The 17,538-nt window shown below is 44.2% G+C and overlaps 1 protein-coding gene across 2 annotated transcripts in view; it reads right to left on the bottom strand.

The window, feature by feature from the left end:
- gosr2 (golgi SNAP receptor complex member 2) overlaps nt 1-16,127 on the bottom strand; it is a 76,492-nt gene extending 60,365 nt beyond the window's left edge. For both annotated transcript variants that reach the window (XM_078529822.1, XM_078529824.1), the window contains exon 1: nt 16,058-16,127. In XM_078529822.1, coding sequence (XP_078385948.1) covers nt 16,058-16,086 — 29 coding nt within the window. In that variant the 5' untranslated portion in view covers nt 16,087-16,127. The remainder of the gene's footprint in view (nt 1-16,057) is intronic.
- Nucleotides 16,128-17,538: the final 1,411 nt, after the last annotated feature.

The raw sequence follows: 17,538 nt of genomic DNA, 5'->3' as shown, positions 1-17,538 counted from the left end.
AATGCTGGAAAAACTCAGCAGGTCTGACAACATCTGCGGAGAAAGAAACAGAGTTAATGTTTCGAGTCTGTATGACCTGAAGAAGGGTCATACAGATTTGAAACGTTAACTCTATTTCTCTGTGCCAACCAACAACCTCTCCCCACCAAGGGAGTAATCAACCCACTATCGGCATTTTGTCAAAGGCATGGTAAACTGACCATTAATGGCCATTTCCATATTTAAATTTGGTTCAAGCTGCCTTATGATAGGCAGGCTGCCGAAAGCCGGTCCCACTGCTGGTAACATTCCCCAAAGGTGGAACCATGCTGGAAGCCGACTTGACCCTCCTCCCCGTAATTTTACTGCCCCCATTCACACCACTACCCTCCTCCCCTTCTCCAGCCCCTCACCACCCGTGATTGCTCACCCGGCGGGGGGGCTGGTAAAATTCTTCCTGTGGAATAGTTAATGAGATCCAAAAATTTGAGTAAAGGTGTTGAGGAACCAATAAGAGTAACGAAAGCAAATAATACACAAAAGGTCAGAGTCAGTGGATAGAAAAATGTGGCAGAAGATACAGGGCTTGAGGATTCACAGAGATAGAGTGGGATGAGGCCATGGAGGCATTAAGACAAGAATTTTAAGTTGCAAGCATTCAGAGATTTGATATCAACGTAGGTCAACGAGGGCGAGAGGTGTGCGGAACTTAGCACAGGACCAGATATGAGTGGCTAAGCTTGAGCTCTTCAAGAATTAATTTCAAAGGATTTTTTTGAAAGCTGCTGCTGGAAATTTGTTCATTTGTGAAGAATTCAAACGCTAAGCATTACACGGTAAACATTACAGAGCAAGTAGAAATAAGCAAAGCCAGATTCATTTTTGCCAAAGGACATCAGACCTCTCTAATAAGATACCAAGCAAGGTTCTCAGTTCCAATATCCAACTTATTATTTGTGCAATTTCATCATGGTTTCAACCTAACCCAATACCCTGAAGGAGATTGCCAGTTATAAGTAGAAACAAGATGATAATGAAGCAGTTCATGCCCACATGCAACAAGGCTAGGACAAAATCCAGGCCTGACTGATAAGACAACAAGTAAAATTTGCACCATACAAGTGTCAGCAATGACCATTTCCAAGAGAGAGCCTAACCACCATGTTCAACGGAATTACCATCATCAAGCCCCAAATCATCAACGTACTGGAGGGTTACCACTGTCCAGAAACTCAATTGAACCAGCAACATAAATGCTGTGGCTACTAAGGTAGATCAGAGGCTAGGTATTCTGTGGCAAGTGGCTCACCTCCTGACTCCTGAAAGCCTCTTCTCCATCTACAATGCATGCCAGCAGCAGGACGGGGTACTGTCCAATTACCTGGGTGAGTGCAGCTGCAACAACATTGAGGAAGCTCGGCACCATCCAGGACAAAGCAGTCCTCATGATCAGCACTCCAGCCACTAGCCTAAACGCAAATAACCTTCTTTCTCAGCTGCAGTGTGCACTATCTGCATTGCAGCAACTCACTGAGGCTTCTTTGGTAGTACCTCCTAAACCACTGAGCACAAACATTGAGGACAATGGCAACAGACACATGGAAACATCATCCTGACTATCCAGACTTGTACATATAGTTCTACTGAAGGGTCATGAGGACTCGAAACGTCAACTCTTTTCTTCTTCGGCAATGCTGCCAGTCCTGCTGAGTTTTTCCAGGTAATTCTGTTTTTGTTTTGTACATATACCTCCACTCATTCAACAAAATCTAACAGCACTGAGGGCACATTGACCACATAGACTGCAGAGTCCCAGGAGGTAACCCACAACCACCACCAAGAGCAACTAGGGATTAACAATAAATGCTAGCCTTGCCAGTGATTTGACAAGTGCCACTGATTTGTTGAGATGAAGTAAGCCTAAAAGATTCCCTTGGAATGTGCTCTTGCAATCAATCTGTTAAGACAAGATAATATTTTTCTAGTCTCCCAAATACTGGCTTTATGTGAGCTTTCAGCATTGCTAAGACAATTTTTAAAAGAGCAGCATCAAGTCAAAATGAAAGTGAACTACTATTGTGCAGGCCATTTTAAGTAGACTGGCAGCAGTGGTGCAACATTAGAGACGGGAAGTGTGCAAACATGACAGATGCGGAAGTGTGAAATATAAATAGGCATGAAGCGGAAGATCTGAGGCACAAGGAAGTTATAATCTTATATAACAAGCAGTCATTTTTAGAATTCGTGCAGAATACGCAGAATAGATACATTCCAATGAGAAAGAAAACTACCAAAGGGAGAACCCACCATCCATGGTTAACTAAAAAGGTTAAAGACAGTATCAAAATTAAAGTAAAAACATAATTGCGCAAAGATGTGTGGCAGGTCAGAAGGCTGGACAGAATACAAAGAAAAGCAAAGAATGGCAAAAAGAGGAATAAAGATGGAAAATTAGAGTACGAAAGAAAGCTAGCTGGAAATATAAAGACGATGGTAAGAGTTTTTATAGATATTTAAATAAGAAAAGAGTTAACAAAATGAGCATTGGACCTACAGGAAGTGAGTCTGGGGAATAAATAACGGAAAGTAAGAGGATGGCAGATAAATTGAACAGGTATTTTGCATCAGTTTTCATTATAAAGGATACGAGTAACATCCCAGAAATAGCTTTAAATCAGGAAAGGAAGGGAGGGAGGAACTCAGGAAAATTACAATCACCAGAGAAGTGGTATTGAGTAAATTGTTGGAGCTGCGGGCTAACAAATCCTTGGGTCCTGATGGACTTCATCGCAGGATCTTGAAAGAAGTGGCCAGTGAAATAGCTGATGCATTGGTTTTAACTTTCCACAGCTCCTTAGATTCGGGGAAGGCTCCATTAGATTTAATAGCAAATGTAACTCCATTATTCAAAGAGGGAGGAAGACAGAAAGCATAATGACAGGCCAGATAGTTTAACATCTGTCATAGGAAAAATGTTAGGAGTGATGATTAAAGATGTTATAGCGGGGCATTTAGAGAAGTTTAAGGCAATCAGGCAGAGACAACATGGTTTTGTGAGAGGGAAATCATGTTTAACCAATTTATTGGAGTTTTTTAAAGGAGTCGCATGTGCTGTGCATGTACTGTACTTAGGTTTCCAGAAGGCATTTGATAAAGTGTCACACAGGCTATTGCAGAAAATAAAAACTAATGGTGTAGAGGTAATATATTGATAGGGATAGAAGATTGGCTAGCTAACAGGAAACCAGAGGGTAGCCATAATTAGATCTTTTGCTGGTTGGAGGATTTTATTTTTATTCATTTACAGGATGTGAGCATTGCTGGCTTGGATGGATTTATTACATATCCCTATTTGCCCTTGAGAAGGTGGTGGTGAGTTGCCTTCTTGAACTGCTGCAGTCCCTGTGGTATAGGTACACCTACAGTGCTGCTAGGGAGGGAGTCCCAGGATTTTGACCCAGAGACAGTGAAGGAATGGCGATATATTTCCAAGTCAGGATGGTGTGTGGCCTTGGAGGGAAATTTCCAGGTGGCGGTGTTCCCACGTATCTGCTGCCCTTGTCCTTCTAGATGGTGGTGGTCGTGGGTTTGGAAGGTGCTAAGGAACCTTGGTGAGTTCCTGCAGTGCATCTTGTAGATGGTAAACACTGCTGCAACTGTTCATCGGTGGTGGAAGGAGTGAATGTTTGTGGAAGGGTGCCAACCAAGTGGGCTGCTTTGTCCTGGATGGTGTCAAACTCCTTGAGTGTCGTTGGAGCTGCACTCATACAGGCAAGCAGAGAGTATTCCATCACACTCCTGACTTGTGCCTTGTAGATGGTGGATAGACTTTGGGGAGTCAGGAGGTGAGTTACTCGCCACAGGATTCCAAGCGTCTGACCTGTTCTTGTAGCCACAGTATTTATATGACTCGTCCAGTTCAGTTTCTGTTCAATGGTAACCCCCAGGACGTTGATGTAACGAGCGGTGTACCACAGGGATCAGTGCAAGGGCCTCAAATTTTTACAGTTTATATAAATTACTTGGATGAAGGGACAGATGGTTTGGTTGCTAAATTTGCTGACGACACAAAAATAGGTAGGAAAGTAAGTTGTGAAGAGGACGTAAGGAGGCTACAAAGTGGCAAAGACAGGCTAAGTAGTGGGCAAAGACCTGTTAAATGGAGTATAATGTGGGCAAATGTGAAATTGTTTATTTTGGCAGGAAGAATAAAAAAGCATATTATCTAAATGGTTAGCGATTGCAGAGCTCTGAGATCAGAGGGATCTGGGTGCCCTAGTGCATGAATCACAAAAGGCTAATATGCAGGTATAGCAAGTAATCAGGAAAGCAGATGTTTTCTCTTGTGGGAGAATCCAGAACTAGGGGTCATGGTTTAAAAATCTGGGGTCGCTCATTTAAGGGTTATGAGTCTTTGGAACCTTCTTCCTCAAAAGGCAGTGGAAGTAGGGTCTTTGAATATTTTTAAGGCAGAGCTAGATAGATTCTTGATTAACAAGGGAGTGAAAGGTTATTGGGGGTAGGTGGGAGGTTATAGTCAGACCAGCCGTGATCTTATTGATTGGTGGAGCAGGGTTGAGTGGCCCACTCCTGCTCCTTGTTCATATGTTGGTATGTTCTATCCATACACAGTATTTTCATATTAGAAAATAAAGCATAATTGCCAGAGTTTGCCTCATTGCTTGGTGGATCAATGTTGCAATTCCCACTTTACAGTAAAAGCATTTCTCACGAAGGAATCCAATTGGCAGATCGTCTGAATCCCAATTATTTGTAGCTCAGCTCACTTGTCAAGCACACAATACAAAACTGATCCATTAACTCCAGCTGAAGGGAGGCAACATCAGATAGGTGTAAAGCAAACTACTCCTTTAAATAGTTTTGGTTCATTTCAAGCAGATTAATAGATGCAGAAATGTTGCTATGATCTCATGTTGTAATGCAATGATTCCACTGGTGGTCCATTATAGAAATAATCCATTCAGTTTAGCCCACTGATGTTGAAACAATGCATGTCATCCACTGACAGAACAATTGGTGACTGCTGAATTACAGGTGTACAATGCCCCAAATTGATTCAAGATCAGTAGGCTGTCTGTGGATGATCCAAAACCAACAATGGATCCAATGCAGCTGCAATTCATTCATCAGCTACTTTCAGGGTTTCAGGACAAGTGTATGCATGATGCAGACACACCATACAAACCAAAACCCGAGAGATATTAGTACAAGGTGCAAAAGAAGGTAACACAGATGGATAAAAAGGCTATCCTTCATAGCTCCACAAACAAATAAACTAATACACGACTGGATTTCTTTTGGCTGCGCTTCCATAGAACACAATCACAATGCATAATTTTCGTAAAGCTGAGAAATATAGCTTATGGCGGGGGGAGCAAGAAGGGGGAGTGGTCAGAGCATTCATACAAATATTAATGTAGGCTGTGTGTTAGACAAATTGTATTTATTTCATACTTTTGACATAAAATGTCCCTAGGCGGATGCAATTGACAGGTGAACAGATGCTGAGTCACAGGTTGTCCCAGAAGTAATTCAAAACAAAAACAGAATTACCTAGAAAAACTCAGCAGGTCTGGCAGCATCGGCGGAGAAGAAAAGAGTTGACGTTTCGAGTCCTCATGACCCTTCAACACCTGCTCAGTTTTGAGTTTGTATTTGAAGGTAAAGAGAGTAACCAAGAGGCAGCTGATAGCTCTCATACTGATGGTAGGGTGAAGGAGAGGGAAGTACTAGAGACAGACTATCAAAGGGATTAGAGATGCCAACCCTCCCGGAATGACCAGCAGTCTACCGGAATCAGCATCAATCTCCCGGTGGCCAAAGGAAGTATTCCAGGAGATTTTCGATCTATATTTTAACAAATCAGTCCCATAATTCATCATCAGCAACCACCAAGAGGAGGAAGAAACTACAACTCCCACCATGAGGCATTGCCACCCAATGACATCACATCCAGCGCAGTGCCGTCCAATCAAGGTCAAACCTTAACTGAAGAAAAAAGCCAAGAGGGTTACGATTATCTGGGAATTTAACAGGCTGCGATGGGATTGGTGGGTTTGAATTGCATTGAGGGATCAGGCACAAGTAGCGAGCGTTAATCTGAGTACAATGGGGGCGAGCGAAGTCCATATCACTTCATTCATTAAAAACAGAGAAAATCAAATTATTTTCTCCTCAGTTTTAACAGCTTTTAATATCCCTGTTTGAAATCATGACATCAGGTCTTGCATCAACCCCCTGAAGGGTGAGTAAAGTTTTTTTTCTCTGAACTTTAATCATTATTCACCCTCGCTGCAAATTCATCCCATTTGCCCAATTAAAGTTGGTTTGTTTTCCTCTCCCCCCTCCCTTAGAACCCTCCTGACATCACTCCCACCATCTCCCTGAATATGTCCAGCCAGAGGTGGCAACCTTAGAAAGGATATAGGCTTAGAGGAAATTGCAGAGATAGGGCAGAGTGAGGCTGTGGAGGAAGTTGAGAAAAAGAGATTTAATATGAAATGCATGGGATCAATGACAGCCAAGTAGGTTCTTGAAGATGGAGAGGTAATTGGCAAACGAGATTAGTTTAAGATGGGAGAGGGGTTGCTGCAATTGATTTTATGGAAGATAGGGAGTGCTTTTGGCCTTTATTGCAAGGGGATTTGAGTACAAGGCTGCAGGAGTTTTGCTACAGTTGTACAGGGTTTTGGTGAGACCACACCTGAAATAGTGTGTGCAGTTTTGGTCTCCACATTTAAGAAGGATACTTGCATTGGAAGTGGTACACAAATGTTCGCTAAATTGGTCCCTGGAATGAGGGGTTGTCCTGTGATGAGACACTGAGAAATATGGGCTTATATTCTCTGGAGTTTAGAAGAATGAGAGGTGATCTCATGGAAACCTACAAAATTCTGAATGGGCTTGATAAGGTGGACACAAAGATAGTTTCCACTGGTTGGGGAATCTAAAACAGGGGGGCACAGTCTCAGGATAAGGGGCTGGTCATTTAGGACTGAAATGAGGAGAAATTATTTCACTCAAAGGGTTATGAATCTTTGGAATTCTCTACCCTAGAGGGTTGTGGATACTCCATCGTTGAATACGAACACACGAACAAGGAGCAGGAGTAGGCCATTTGGCCCCTTGAGCCTGCTCCACCATTTAATACGATCAAGGCTGATCTGATAGTAACCTCAAATCTGCATCCTGCCTACCACTGATACCTATCACTCCTTTCTTACCAAGAATCTATCTACCTCTGCCTTAAAAATATTCAGACTCTGCTTCCACCATCTTTTCAGGAAGAGGTTTCCAAAGACTCACAGCCCTCTGAGTGAAAAAATGTCACCTCTTCTCCATTTTAAATGGGTGACCCCTTATTTTTAAAGTTTTAGTGGTCACTGTTTAGGGGTCACTCCTCTCCCACAAGAGGAAACACCCTCTCAACATCCACCCTGTCAAGATCCATCAGGATCCTATATGTGTCAATCAAGTCACCTCTTACTCTTCTAAACTCCAACAGATACAATCCTAGCCTGTCCAACCTTTCCTCATAAGACAACCCACCCATTCCAGTTATTAGTCTGGTAAACCTTCTCTGAACTGCTTCCAACGCATTTACATCCTTCCTTAAATAAGGTGACCAATACTGTACACAGTACTCCAGATGTGGTCTCACTAATGCTCTGTATAACTGAAACATAACCTTCCTACTTTTGCATTCAACTCCCCTCGCAATAAATGATAACATTCTATTAGCTTTCCTAATTACTTGCTGTACCTGCACACTAGCCTTTTGTAATTCATGCACTAGGACATCCAGTTCCCTCTGCATCTCAGGGCTCTGCAATCTCTCACCATTTAGATAACACACTTCTCTTTTATTCTTTCTGCCAAAACGGATGATTTCACAATTTCCACATTGTACTCCATTTGCCAGATCTTTGCCACTCACTTAACCTATCTATATATTTTTGTAGCCTCCATATGTCCTCTTCACAACTTACTTTCCTACCTATCTTTGTGGCATCAGCAAATTTGGGATCCATCCCTTCATCTAAGTCATTTATATAAATTGTAAACAGTTGAGGTCCCAGCACTGATCCCTGTGGCACACCACTCGTTACATCTTGCCAACCTGCAAAAAGACCCATTTATGCCTACTCTCTGCTTCCTGTTAGTTGGCCAATCTTCTATCCAAGCCAATATGTTACCCTCTATACCATGAGCTTTTATTTTCCGCAATAACCTTTGATCTGACACTTTATCAAATGCCTTCTGGAAATCAAAGTACAGTACACCTACCAGTTCCCCTTCAGCTGCAGCACGTTACTTCCTCAAAGAACTCCAATAAGTTAGTTAAACATGACTTCCCTTTCACAAAACCATGTTGACTCTGCCTGATTACCTTGAACTTATCCAAATGCCCTGCTATAGCTTCTTTAATAATAGTTTCTAACATTTTCCCTATGCTAGATGTTAAGCTAACTGGCCTATAGTTTCCCGTTTTCTGTCTCCCTCCCTTTTTGAGTATTGGAGTTACATTTGCTACCTTCCAATCTAATGGGACTTTCCCTGAATCTAGGGAGCTTCGTAAAATTAAAACCAATACATCGACTATCTTGCTAGCCACTTCTCTTAAGACCCTACAATGGAGTCCATCAGGACCTGGGCACTTGTCAACCCACAGCTCCAACAATTTACTCAGTACCACTACTCTGGTGATTGTAATGTTCCTGAGTTCCTCCCTCCCTTCCATTTCCTGATGTTTAGCTGCTTCTGGGATGTTATTTGTATCCTCTATAATGAAGACTGATGCAAAATAGCTGTTAATTCATCTGCCATTTATATGCTTTCCATTATCAATTCTCCAGATTCACTTTCTATAGGACCAATGCTCACTTTGTTAACTTGTTTCTTTTTAAAATATTTCTAGAAACTCTTTGTTTTTATATTTCTGCTTAGCTTTCTTTGGTACTCTAATTTTTCCCTCCTTATTAATCTTTTAGTCATCCTTTGCTGTTCCTTATATTCTATCCAATCTTCTGGCCTTCCACCTATCTTTGCACAATTATATACTTTTTTTAAAAAGTTTGATACTACCTTTAACCTTTATAGTTAACCACAGATGGTGTGTCTATTCCTCGGACTTTTTCTTACTCGTCGGAATGTATCTACTCTGTGTATTCTGAAATACCCCCTTAAATGTTTGTCACTGTATTTCTATTTACCTATCCCTTAATCTAATTTGCCAATTCACTTTAGCCAGCTCTGCTTTCAAGCCATCATAATTACCTTTATATAAGTTTAAAAACAATGTTTCAGACCCACTCCTCTCTCCCTCAAATTGAATACAAAATTCAATCATATTATGGTCGCTGCAACCTAGGGGCACCTTCACTATGAGATTATTAATTACTCCAATCTCGTTGCACAATACCAGGTCTAGTATAGCCTGCTCTTTGGTTGGCTCCAGAGCATGCTGTTCTAAGAAACTAACCTGGAAAATTTCTATGAACTCCTCATCTAGGCTATCTTTGCCTATCTGACTTTTCCAGTTTACATGTAGATTAAAATCTCCATGATCATCACCATGCCTTTCTGACAAATTCCCATTATTTATTCCTTTATGCTCCATCCTACCATGTGGTTACTATTAGGGGACCTGTATATGACTCCCACAAGTTACTTCTTGCCTTTACCATTTCTCATCATTACCCAAACCGTTTCCACATCCTGGTTTCCTGAACTAAGGTCATCCCTCTCTATTATGCTAATGCCATCATTAACTAACAGAGCCGCCCCTCCACCTTTTCCTCACTTCCTGTCCTTCCTAAATGTCCTGTACCCTTAAATATTCAGGTCCACCTGCAGCCATGTCTCTGTAATGGCTATCAAATCGTACTTTTTTATTCGATGTGGGCTCTCAGTTCATCTGTTTTGTTTAGAATGCTTCGTGCATTCAGATACAGAGCCTTTAGTTGTATCCTTTTATTCTCTTTCTAACCTCTAATCTCATCTGTTGATTTATGTTCAGATTTGTATTCTCTATCCCTTCCTGTCAGTCTGTTTTTCATTTCCCGTAATAATGCCTTTCTCTTTTGCCTCGTCTCTACTCTTTGATTTACCACATGTTCCCAAATTTGTACCCTTGCCCCCACTGCTTAGCTTAAAACTCTCTCTACTTCCCTAGTTATGCGGCTCGCAAATGTAACTCCTTTATTCAAAAAGAGAGGGAGACAGAAAGCAGGAAACTATAGGCCAGTTAGCCTAACATCTGTCATAGGGAAAATGTTAGAAGTTGTTACTAAAGATGTTATAACAGGGCACTTAGAAAAATTCAAGGCAATCAGGCAGGGTCAACATGGTTTTGTAAAAGGGAAATCATGTTTAACCAATTTATTGGAGTTCTTTGAAGGAGTCGCATGTGCTGTGGATAAAGAAGAACTGGTGGATGTACTGTACTTAGATTTCCAGAAGGCATTTGATAAAGTGCCACATCAAAGGTTATTACAGAAAAAAGCTCATGGTGTAGGGGCTAGCATATTGGCTTGTACAGAAGATTGCTTCCCGTTAGCTAGCCAGAGAGTTGGCATAAATGGGTCTTTTTCTGGTTGGCGGGATCAGTGCAGGGGCCTCAACATTTTATAATTTATATAAATGACTTGGATGAAGGGGCTGAAGGAATGGTGGCTAAATTTGCTGACGACACAAAGATAGATAGGAAAGTAAATTGTGGAGACAACGTATGGAGACTACAAAGTGACAGATAGGTTAAGTGAGTGGACAAAGATCAGGCAAATGGAGTATAATGTGGGAAAATGTGAAATCGTTCATTTTGGCAGGAAGAATATAAAATAAGCTTACTATCTAAATAGTGAGAGATTGCAGAGCTCTGAAATTCAGAAGGATCTGGGTGTTCTAGTGCATGAATCATAAAAGGCTAGTATGCAGATACAGCAGATAATTAGGAAAGCTAATAGAATGTTACCATTTATTGTGCGGGAAATCAATTACAAAAGTAGGGAGGTTATGCTTCAGTTGTACAGAGCATTGGTGAGACCACATCTGGAGTATTGTGTACAGTATTGGTCTCCTTATTTAAAGAAAGATGTAAACGCGTCAGAAGCAGTTAAGGGAAGGTTTAATCGATTAATACCAGGAACAGGCGGGTTGCCTTATGAGGAAAGTCTGGACAGGTTAAGCTTGTATCTACTGAAATTTAGAAGAGTAAGAGGCAACTTGATTGAAACCTTTAAGATCCTGAGGGGTCTTGATAGAGTGGATGTGGAGGAGAGGATGTTTCCTCTTGTGGGAGAATCTAGAACTAAGGGTCACTGTTTAAAAATAAGGGGTCACTCATTTAAGACAGAGATGAGGAGAAATTTTCTCTCTGAGGGTTGAGTGTCTTTGGAACACTCATCCTCAAAAGGAGGTGGAAGCAGAGTCTTCGAATATTTTTAAGTCAGAGCTAGATAGGCTCTTGCTTAACAAGGGGCTGAAAGGTTATCGGGGGTAGGCAGGAGTGTGGGGTTGAGGTTGCATTCAGATCAGCCATGATCTTATTGAATGGCGGAGCAGGCTCGAGGGGCCAAGTGGCCTACTCTTGCTCCTAATTCATATGTTCCTAAGAACACCAGTCCTAGGACGGTTCAGGTGTAGACTGTCCCAACAGTACAGATCCCATTTTCTGCGGTATTGGTGCCATGCCCCACGAACCGGAACCTTCTTCTCCCACACCAGTCTATAGGCCGTACATTCATCTCCCTAATCTGATTTGCCCTATGCCAATTTGCACGTGGCTCAGGTAATAATCCAAAGATTATGATCTTTGAGGTTCTGCTTCTTAATTTGGTGCCAAGTTCCTCATACTGACTATGCAGAACCTACTTCTTTGCCCTGCCTGTGTCATTGGTGCCAACATGGACCACGATGACTGGGTCCTCCCCCTCCCAATGCAAGTTCCTCTCCATCCTAGAGCAGATGTCCTGAACCCTGGCACCAGGCAGGCAACACAGCCATCTGGGCTCACGCTCTTTGCTGCAGAGAACGATGTCAATCCCTCTGACTGTACTATCCCCTACCACCACTACATTCGTTGTAACTGCCCCCGCTTGAATGGCTTCCTGTACCATGGTGCCAAGGCCAGTTAGCACATCCACCTGCAGCCCCCACTCTCATCCAAACAAGCTGAAAAAACCTCAAACCTGTTGGACAATTCCAAGGGCCAAGACTCCTGCACTCCTTCCCTCTGGGTCCCCTTACCTGCCTCACTTGCAGTCACACCTTCCTGTCCCTGACCACTGACCAATACATTTAAGGCTACAATAGACAGATTTTTGGTCTCTCAGGGAATCAAGAGATACGGAGAGTGGGTGGGAAATGGAGTTGAAGCCCAAGATTAGCCATTATCATACTGAATGGGGGAGCAGGCTCGACAGGCTATATGGTCTCCTCCTGCTCCTATTTATTATGTTCTTGGATAAGTCAACCCTTGAGGTGACAAAAGCACAAAAAAGAGTTTCAGTGCATAAGGAAATATTGTGGAAGTAGATAAGCAGCATTGTGATGGAGAGTACGCAGCGATGCTCAAATCTGGGTTGAACCAAGATCTGGCATGTCAAGGATTATGTGGTCACATACAGCAGACCAATGAGATGAAATTCTTCACAGTCTGACTAGGAATGTGAAAAGGAGTTTGGGCACTTTCAATTTCAGTTTCAAAAGAATCAGCCAAATAGACAATACTACACTAAACTGATACCAAACTAGCAATCCTACTCCAAGAGGCCACAGGATGCCCGGTGTAGAAAATGTTAAATTGAGGAATGCTCTCTGAAGCTTGGGCAGACTAGAAGATCTTTAGTTCTGATACTGTGTCTGTGGAAGAGTCTGACTTTGATGCCAGGCACCCAAAATGGAAAATATTCCATTCTGTAGCACTATCATTCCTCATACAAATGGCCAGAAATTTTTACAATTACCAACATGTACTCCATCAGGAATAAAATAATTCTCACTGTCATTGCAAACTGCTATTTCAATGTGAACACATGCATTAATGCAGAGTTAACAAACCCGAGGACTTTAATACATTTGAACAAAGTGTTCCTTTCATTTTCATTGCCAAAATTGCAGGTTTTCACGGAGATTAAGCATTAACTTACAAAGCCTGTATTTCAAAACATGACCAGGTCTGTACATCTCCATGTACTATTTCTGGAACTTAATATTTTAATTACAATTCATTTAACAGTATCCAACTAAAAAATTTATTCCCTCGAATACACAGTGAAATGAAACTGCAATACACATCTATATGGAGCAATAGCAATGTCTAGTAACATTGTGCCATTCATTCTCTCTGGAGGGATCTTGTGAATAAACCAATACTGGTTATTTTGAGCTGGTATTCCAGTCAAATTGCACAGCCACTGTGGAAATTGTTCAGTAATACGAAGCAATTGCTTACTTTCTAAATTTATCTGGTTTACTGTCCAGGCAGACTTAAAAATGTGCAACAACTAAAAGACCAGACACACATGGTTCATCAGTAACTGTAATGAGAATGGTAACAACATTTATAAAGCACCTTTAATTTGGGGGAAAAAATACCAAGACATTTCACAGGCGTGTAATCAGACAAAAAGAAAAAGTCAAACATTTAATTGGACAGGAAACAAAATAGCCTGCTTCAAAGAGGTAAGTTTAAAGGAAAGGAGAGACGTGGAGAGGTTAGGGGAGACAGTTCCATAGCAGGACAGCTGAAGGCACAGCCACCGATAATGGAGCAAAGTAAAGGGATGTACAAGGGGCCAGAGCTGGAGGAACTCATGGGGCCGCAACTTCCGATGGAATGGCAATTAAGTTGGATTGCCACTCCGCTCAAAGGTTTTTACCTGAAAATTCAGCCGATCCTATCTCGCCCAACCTTCCTACTCAGACCGGGCGAGGTTTGGGCAGCGCAGCGTGTCCCTGAGGCCTAGCGTCAAGGGTCGTAGAGTTGAAGGTAAGTACGCCACGCCCCTTTTTTTACGGCACTAGCTGCTGTAAACCAGGTAAGTTTCAAAGTTTTTGACAAGATAAGTGTATCAGGTAAGAGGGTGGGATTTTGGTTGGGCGGGGGGGGGGGTCAGGTCAGGTTAGGTCGGGCCTTGAGGGGTCAGGGGTTGGGTCGAGCCAGGCCAGGCCTCGGGGAGCTAATCGAGGTGGGGTGTGTGGTGGGAAAGTCCTGTTGGCAGGGAGACAGGAGTCCCGTGGTGAGGTCCGCATGGGTCTCTTCTAACTCTTTTCTGAGTAACACATCGGAACCATCCGAAGTTTGAGATTTAAATCACAATTTTCAGATGGTTCCCAGTGCACGCAATTGTCCATTGGAAGTTTGCACTTCCCAGCCAACTGCCGTGCAATCCTTCCCTGGGAACTTCCAGGGACAGGGGTTCCCCAGCGCATCTTTGGAGTAACCCCCTGATACGATGTCCTGGAACTCAGAAGTTACGGCCCATGGTTCTGCATAATGTTGAGTGCCACAGAAGGATTTGAACAAGCTGATAAGAACTTTTAAAATTGAGACGTTGCTGGACCAGGAGCCAATGCGGCTCAGTAAACACAATTCCCTAGATACCATTTGGCTGAACCAGAACTGTCTGCAACTTTGGCATCATATTTCACCTCCAATCTGAGCTTCCAACCACTTATTCCCTCCAACGACAAGACCGCTTACTTCCACTTGGGTTATCCCATTTCTTCTCCCGATCACCCCCTCCCAGACTATCTGCTGAAATCCTCACGCTTGCTTGACCTCCAAACCTGACTGTTCCAGTGGTCACCTGGCCGATTTCTTTTTGCCCATCCTTCATAAACCTGAGCTAATCAAAAACCCTTGCAACCTCACCTGCAAAAAGTCCCATTCGTCCATCACCTCTGTGTTTGCTGAGCCACATTAGCTCCTGGTCCAGCAAAGTCTCAGTTGTAAAAGCCCTTGTCTGTGTCTTCAAATCCTTCTGTGGCACTAACATCATGCAGCCCTTCCAGAACCAGGTGTTCCTCCAACTCTGGCCCCTTGTAACTCTTTTGGAGTTAAACAATTAAACTAAATTAACAAAATAAGGGATAAAACAAGCACAGCCCCTAAGTCAGGTCAGCTGTAAAACTAAGGACAAAGTTTAAAGGAAACTTACAAACATTAAACCAAAATGTGATTAAAGGTGTCGCTAAAACACCCCAGTCCCCGCAGTGCCCACCGAGCACGGAAGGCCTCGAGAGTGCCGGCAGACACCGTGTGCTTCCTCGCCAGGGACACCCGGCCGCGAACGTAGCCGCGGAAGAGGGACAAACAATCGGGCGGGACGACCCCCTCGATCGCCCGCTGCCTGGATTTGTTAATGGCCAACTTGGCCAGGCCCAGGAGCAGGTTCACGAGGAGGTCCTCCTCCCTCCCGGCCCCCTCCTCCGCACCGGGTGTCTGGCCCCTTGTACATCTCCTCAATGCCTTGGTTCCATTATCAATGGCTGTACCTTCAGCTGTCTAGATACAGAATTGTCCCCCCGCCCAGACCTCTCCACCTCTCTTCCTTCAAACTTACCTCTTGACCTGTCCTACTTTTTTGGCTTTATTTTTTTTGTCAGGTTACACTCCTGTGAAGTGTAATTGGAATTGTTTTTCTCAGATGAAAGGGGTTAGGGAGCCGCAAGTTATCATTCTCATTACAAACACTGATGAACCATAGGTGTCTGGTATTCCTGTTGTTAAACATCTTTCAATCAGCCTCGGCCCCAGGGCCACCCCCACCTCCCGGCCTCGGCCCCAGGGCCACCCCCACCTCCCGGCCTCGGCCCCAGGGCCACCCCCACCTCCCGGCCTCGGCCCCAGGGCCACCCCCACCTCCCGGTCCCGGCCCCGGCCCCAGGGCCACCCCCAGCTCCCGGCCCCAGGGCCGCCCCCACCTCCCGGTCTCGGCCCCAGGGCCACCCCCACCTCCCGGCCTCGGCCCCAGGGCCACCCCCACCTCCCGGTCCCGGCCCCAGGGCCACCCCCACCTCCCGGTCCCGGTCCCGCCTCAGCAGCCCCACTCACTTGTTGGTCTGGTGGTAAAGCGACTCCATCCCGGGAGCGAGTCAGGCCGGGAGTCCGGGGCCGAGGGGCCTGTCTCAGTCCGGGGCCTGGAGTCCGGGGGCCTGTCTCGGTCCAGGGGCCTGGAGTCCGGGGTCTCTCCCGCTCAGGAACACGTCAGCAGCCGCTCCCTCAGGCCGCTGCCGCTGCTGCAGACGCGGCTCCGGTTCCCGCCCTCTCTCGGGTTGTCTCTCTCCCGCCGGATGAGGGGGGGACGGGTCTGTACCGGCACCGGGAGGGACACCCTCACTCTCAGGACCCCGCTGTGCCTGCGTGGAAACTGCTGGACTCGGAAACCGGATCAGAGACGGGAGCGGGTCTAGAACAGAAGCGCGAGTAAATCCAGAACAGAAACTGGAGCGGGTCTACAACATAAACATGAGCTGATCCGGGTCAGAAACAGGAGTAGATCTGGATCAGAAACAGGAGTAGATCCGGATCGAATTGTCTCAGAAACAATTACAGATCCGGATCAGAGGCGGGAGCAGGTCTACAACATAAACATGGGCAGATCCGGATCAGAAACAGGAATAGATCCAGATCAAATTGTCTCAGAAACAGTTGCAGATGCAGGTTGGAAACAGGAGCAGCTCCAGATGAGAAACAGGGGCAAATCCAGATCAGAAAGAGGTGCAGAGCCAGAACAGAAACAGGAGTAGACCCAGATGAGAAACAGGGGCAGATCCAGATCAGAAATGGGAACTGATCTAGATCCAGCTCCGATTTTTCAGAGACAGGAGAAGATCCAGATTTAAAATGGGAGCAGATCAGGAGCAGGCCTGGCTCAGTTTGCCTCAGAAACAGGAGCAGTTACTGATCCGCCTCAGATTTTTCAGAAACAGAAGAAGATCCTGATCAAAAACAGGAGCAGAGCCAGATTAGAAACAAATCAAATCCAGATTAGAAACAGATCAGATTCAGATTTGATAGAGGTGTTCAAAATCATGACAGAGCTGGTTAGAGTTGATAGGGAGAAACTTTTCCCGCTTGTAAAATTGTTGAAAATGAGAGGGCACAGATTTAAAGTGATTTGCAAATGTGATGTGAGAAAAAACTTTTTCACACAGCGCGTGGTTCAGGTCTGGATTGCACTGCCTGGAAGTGTGATGGGGGCAAGTTCGGTTGAGGCATTCAAGAGGGCATTAGATGATTATTTGAATAGAAACAATGTGCAAGGGTATGGCATAATGCTCATTTAGAGAGCTGATGCAGACATGATGGGCCAAATGGCCTCCTTCTGTGCCATAACAATTCTGTGATCCAGATCATAAACAGGAGCAGAATCAGATCAAAGGTAGCTGATCCAGATTCGACTCAGAAGTAGGAGCAACCAAAGCAGAGACAGAAACTGATCCAGATCCAGCTGAGGGAGAGGAGCAGATCCAGATCAGGGACAAGAGCCCATCCAGATCCAGGTCAGGGATAGGATCCAATCCAGATCTAAC

The sequence above is a fragment of the Cetorhinus maximus genome, chromosome 25 (genome assembly GCF_964194155.1).
Source record: "Cetorhinus maximus chromosome 25, sCetMax3.hap1.1, whole genome shotgun sequence".
Taxonomy (NCBI): domain Eukaryota; kingdom Metazoa; phylum Chordata; class Chondrichthyes; order Lamniformes; family Cetorhinidae; genus Cetorhinus; species Cetorhinus maximus.
This window is presented reverse-complemented; position numbering and strand designations above follow the sequence as displayed.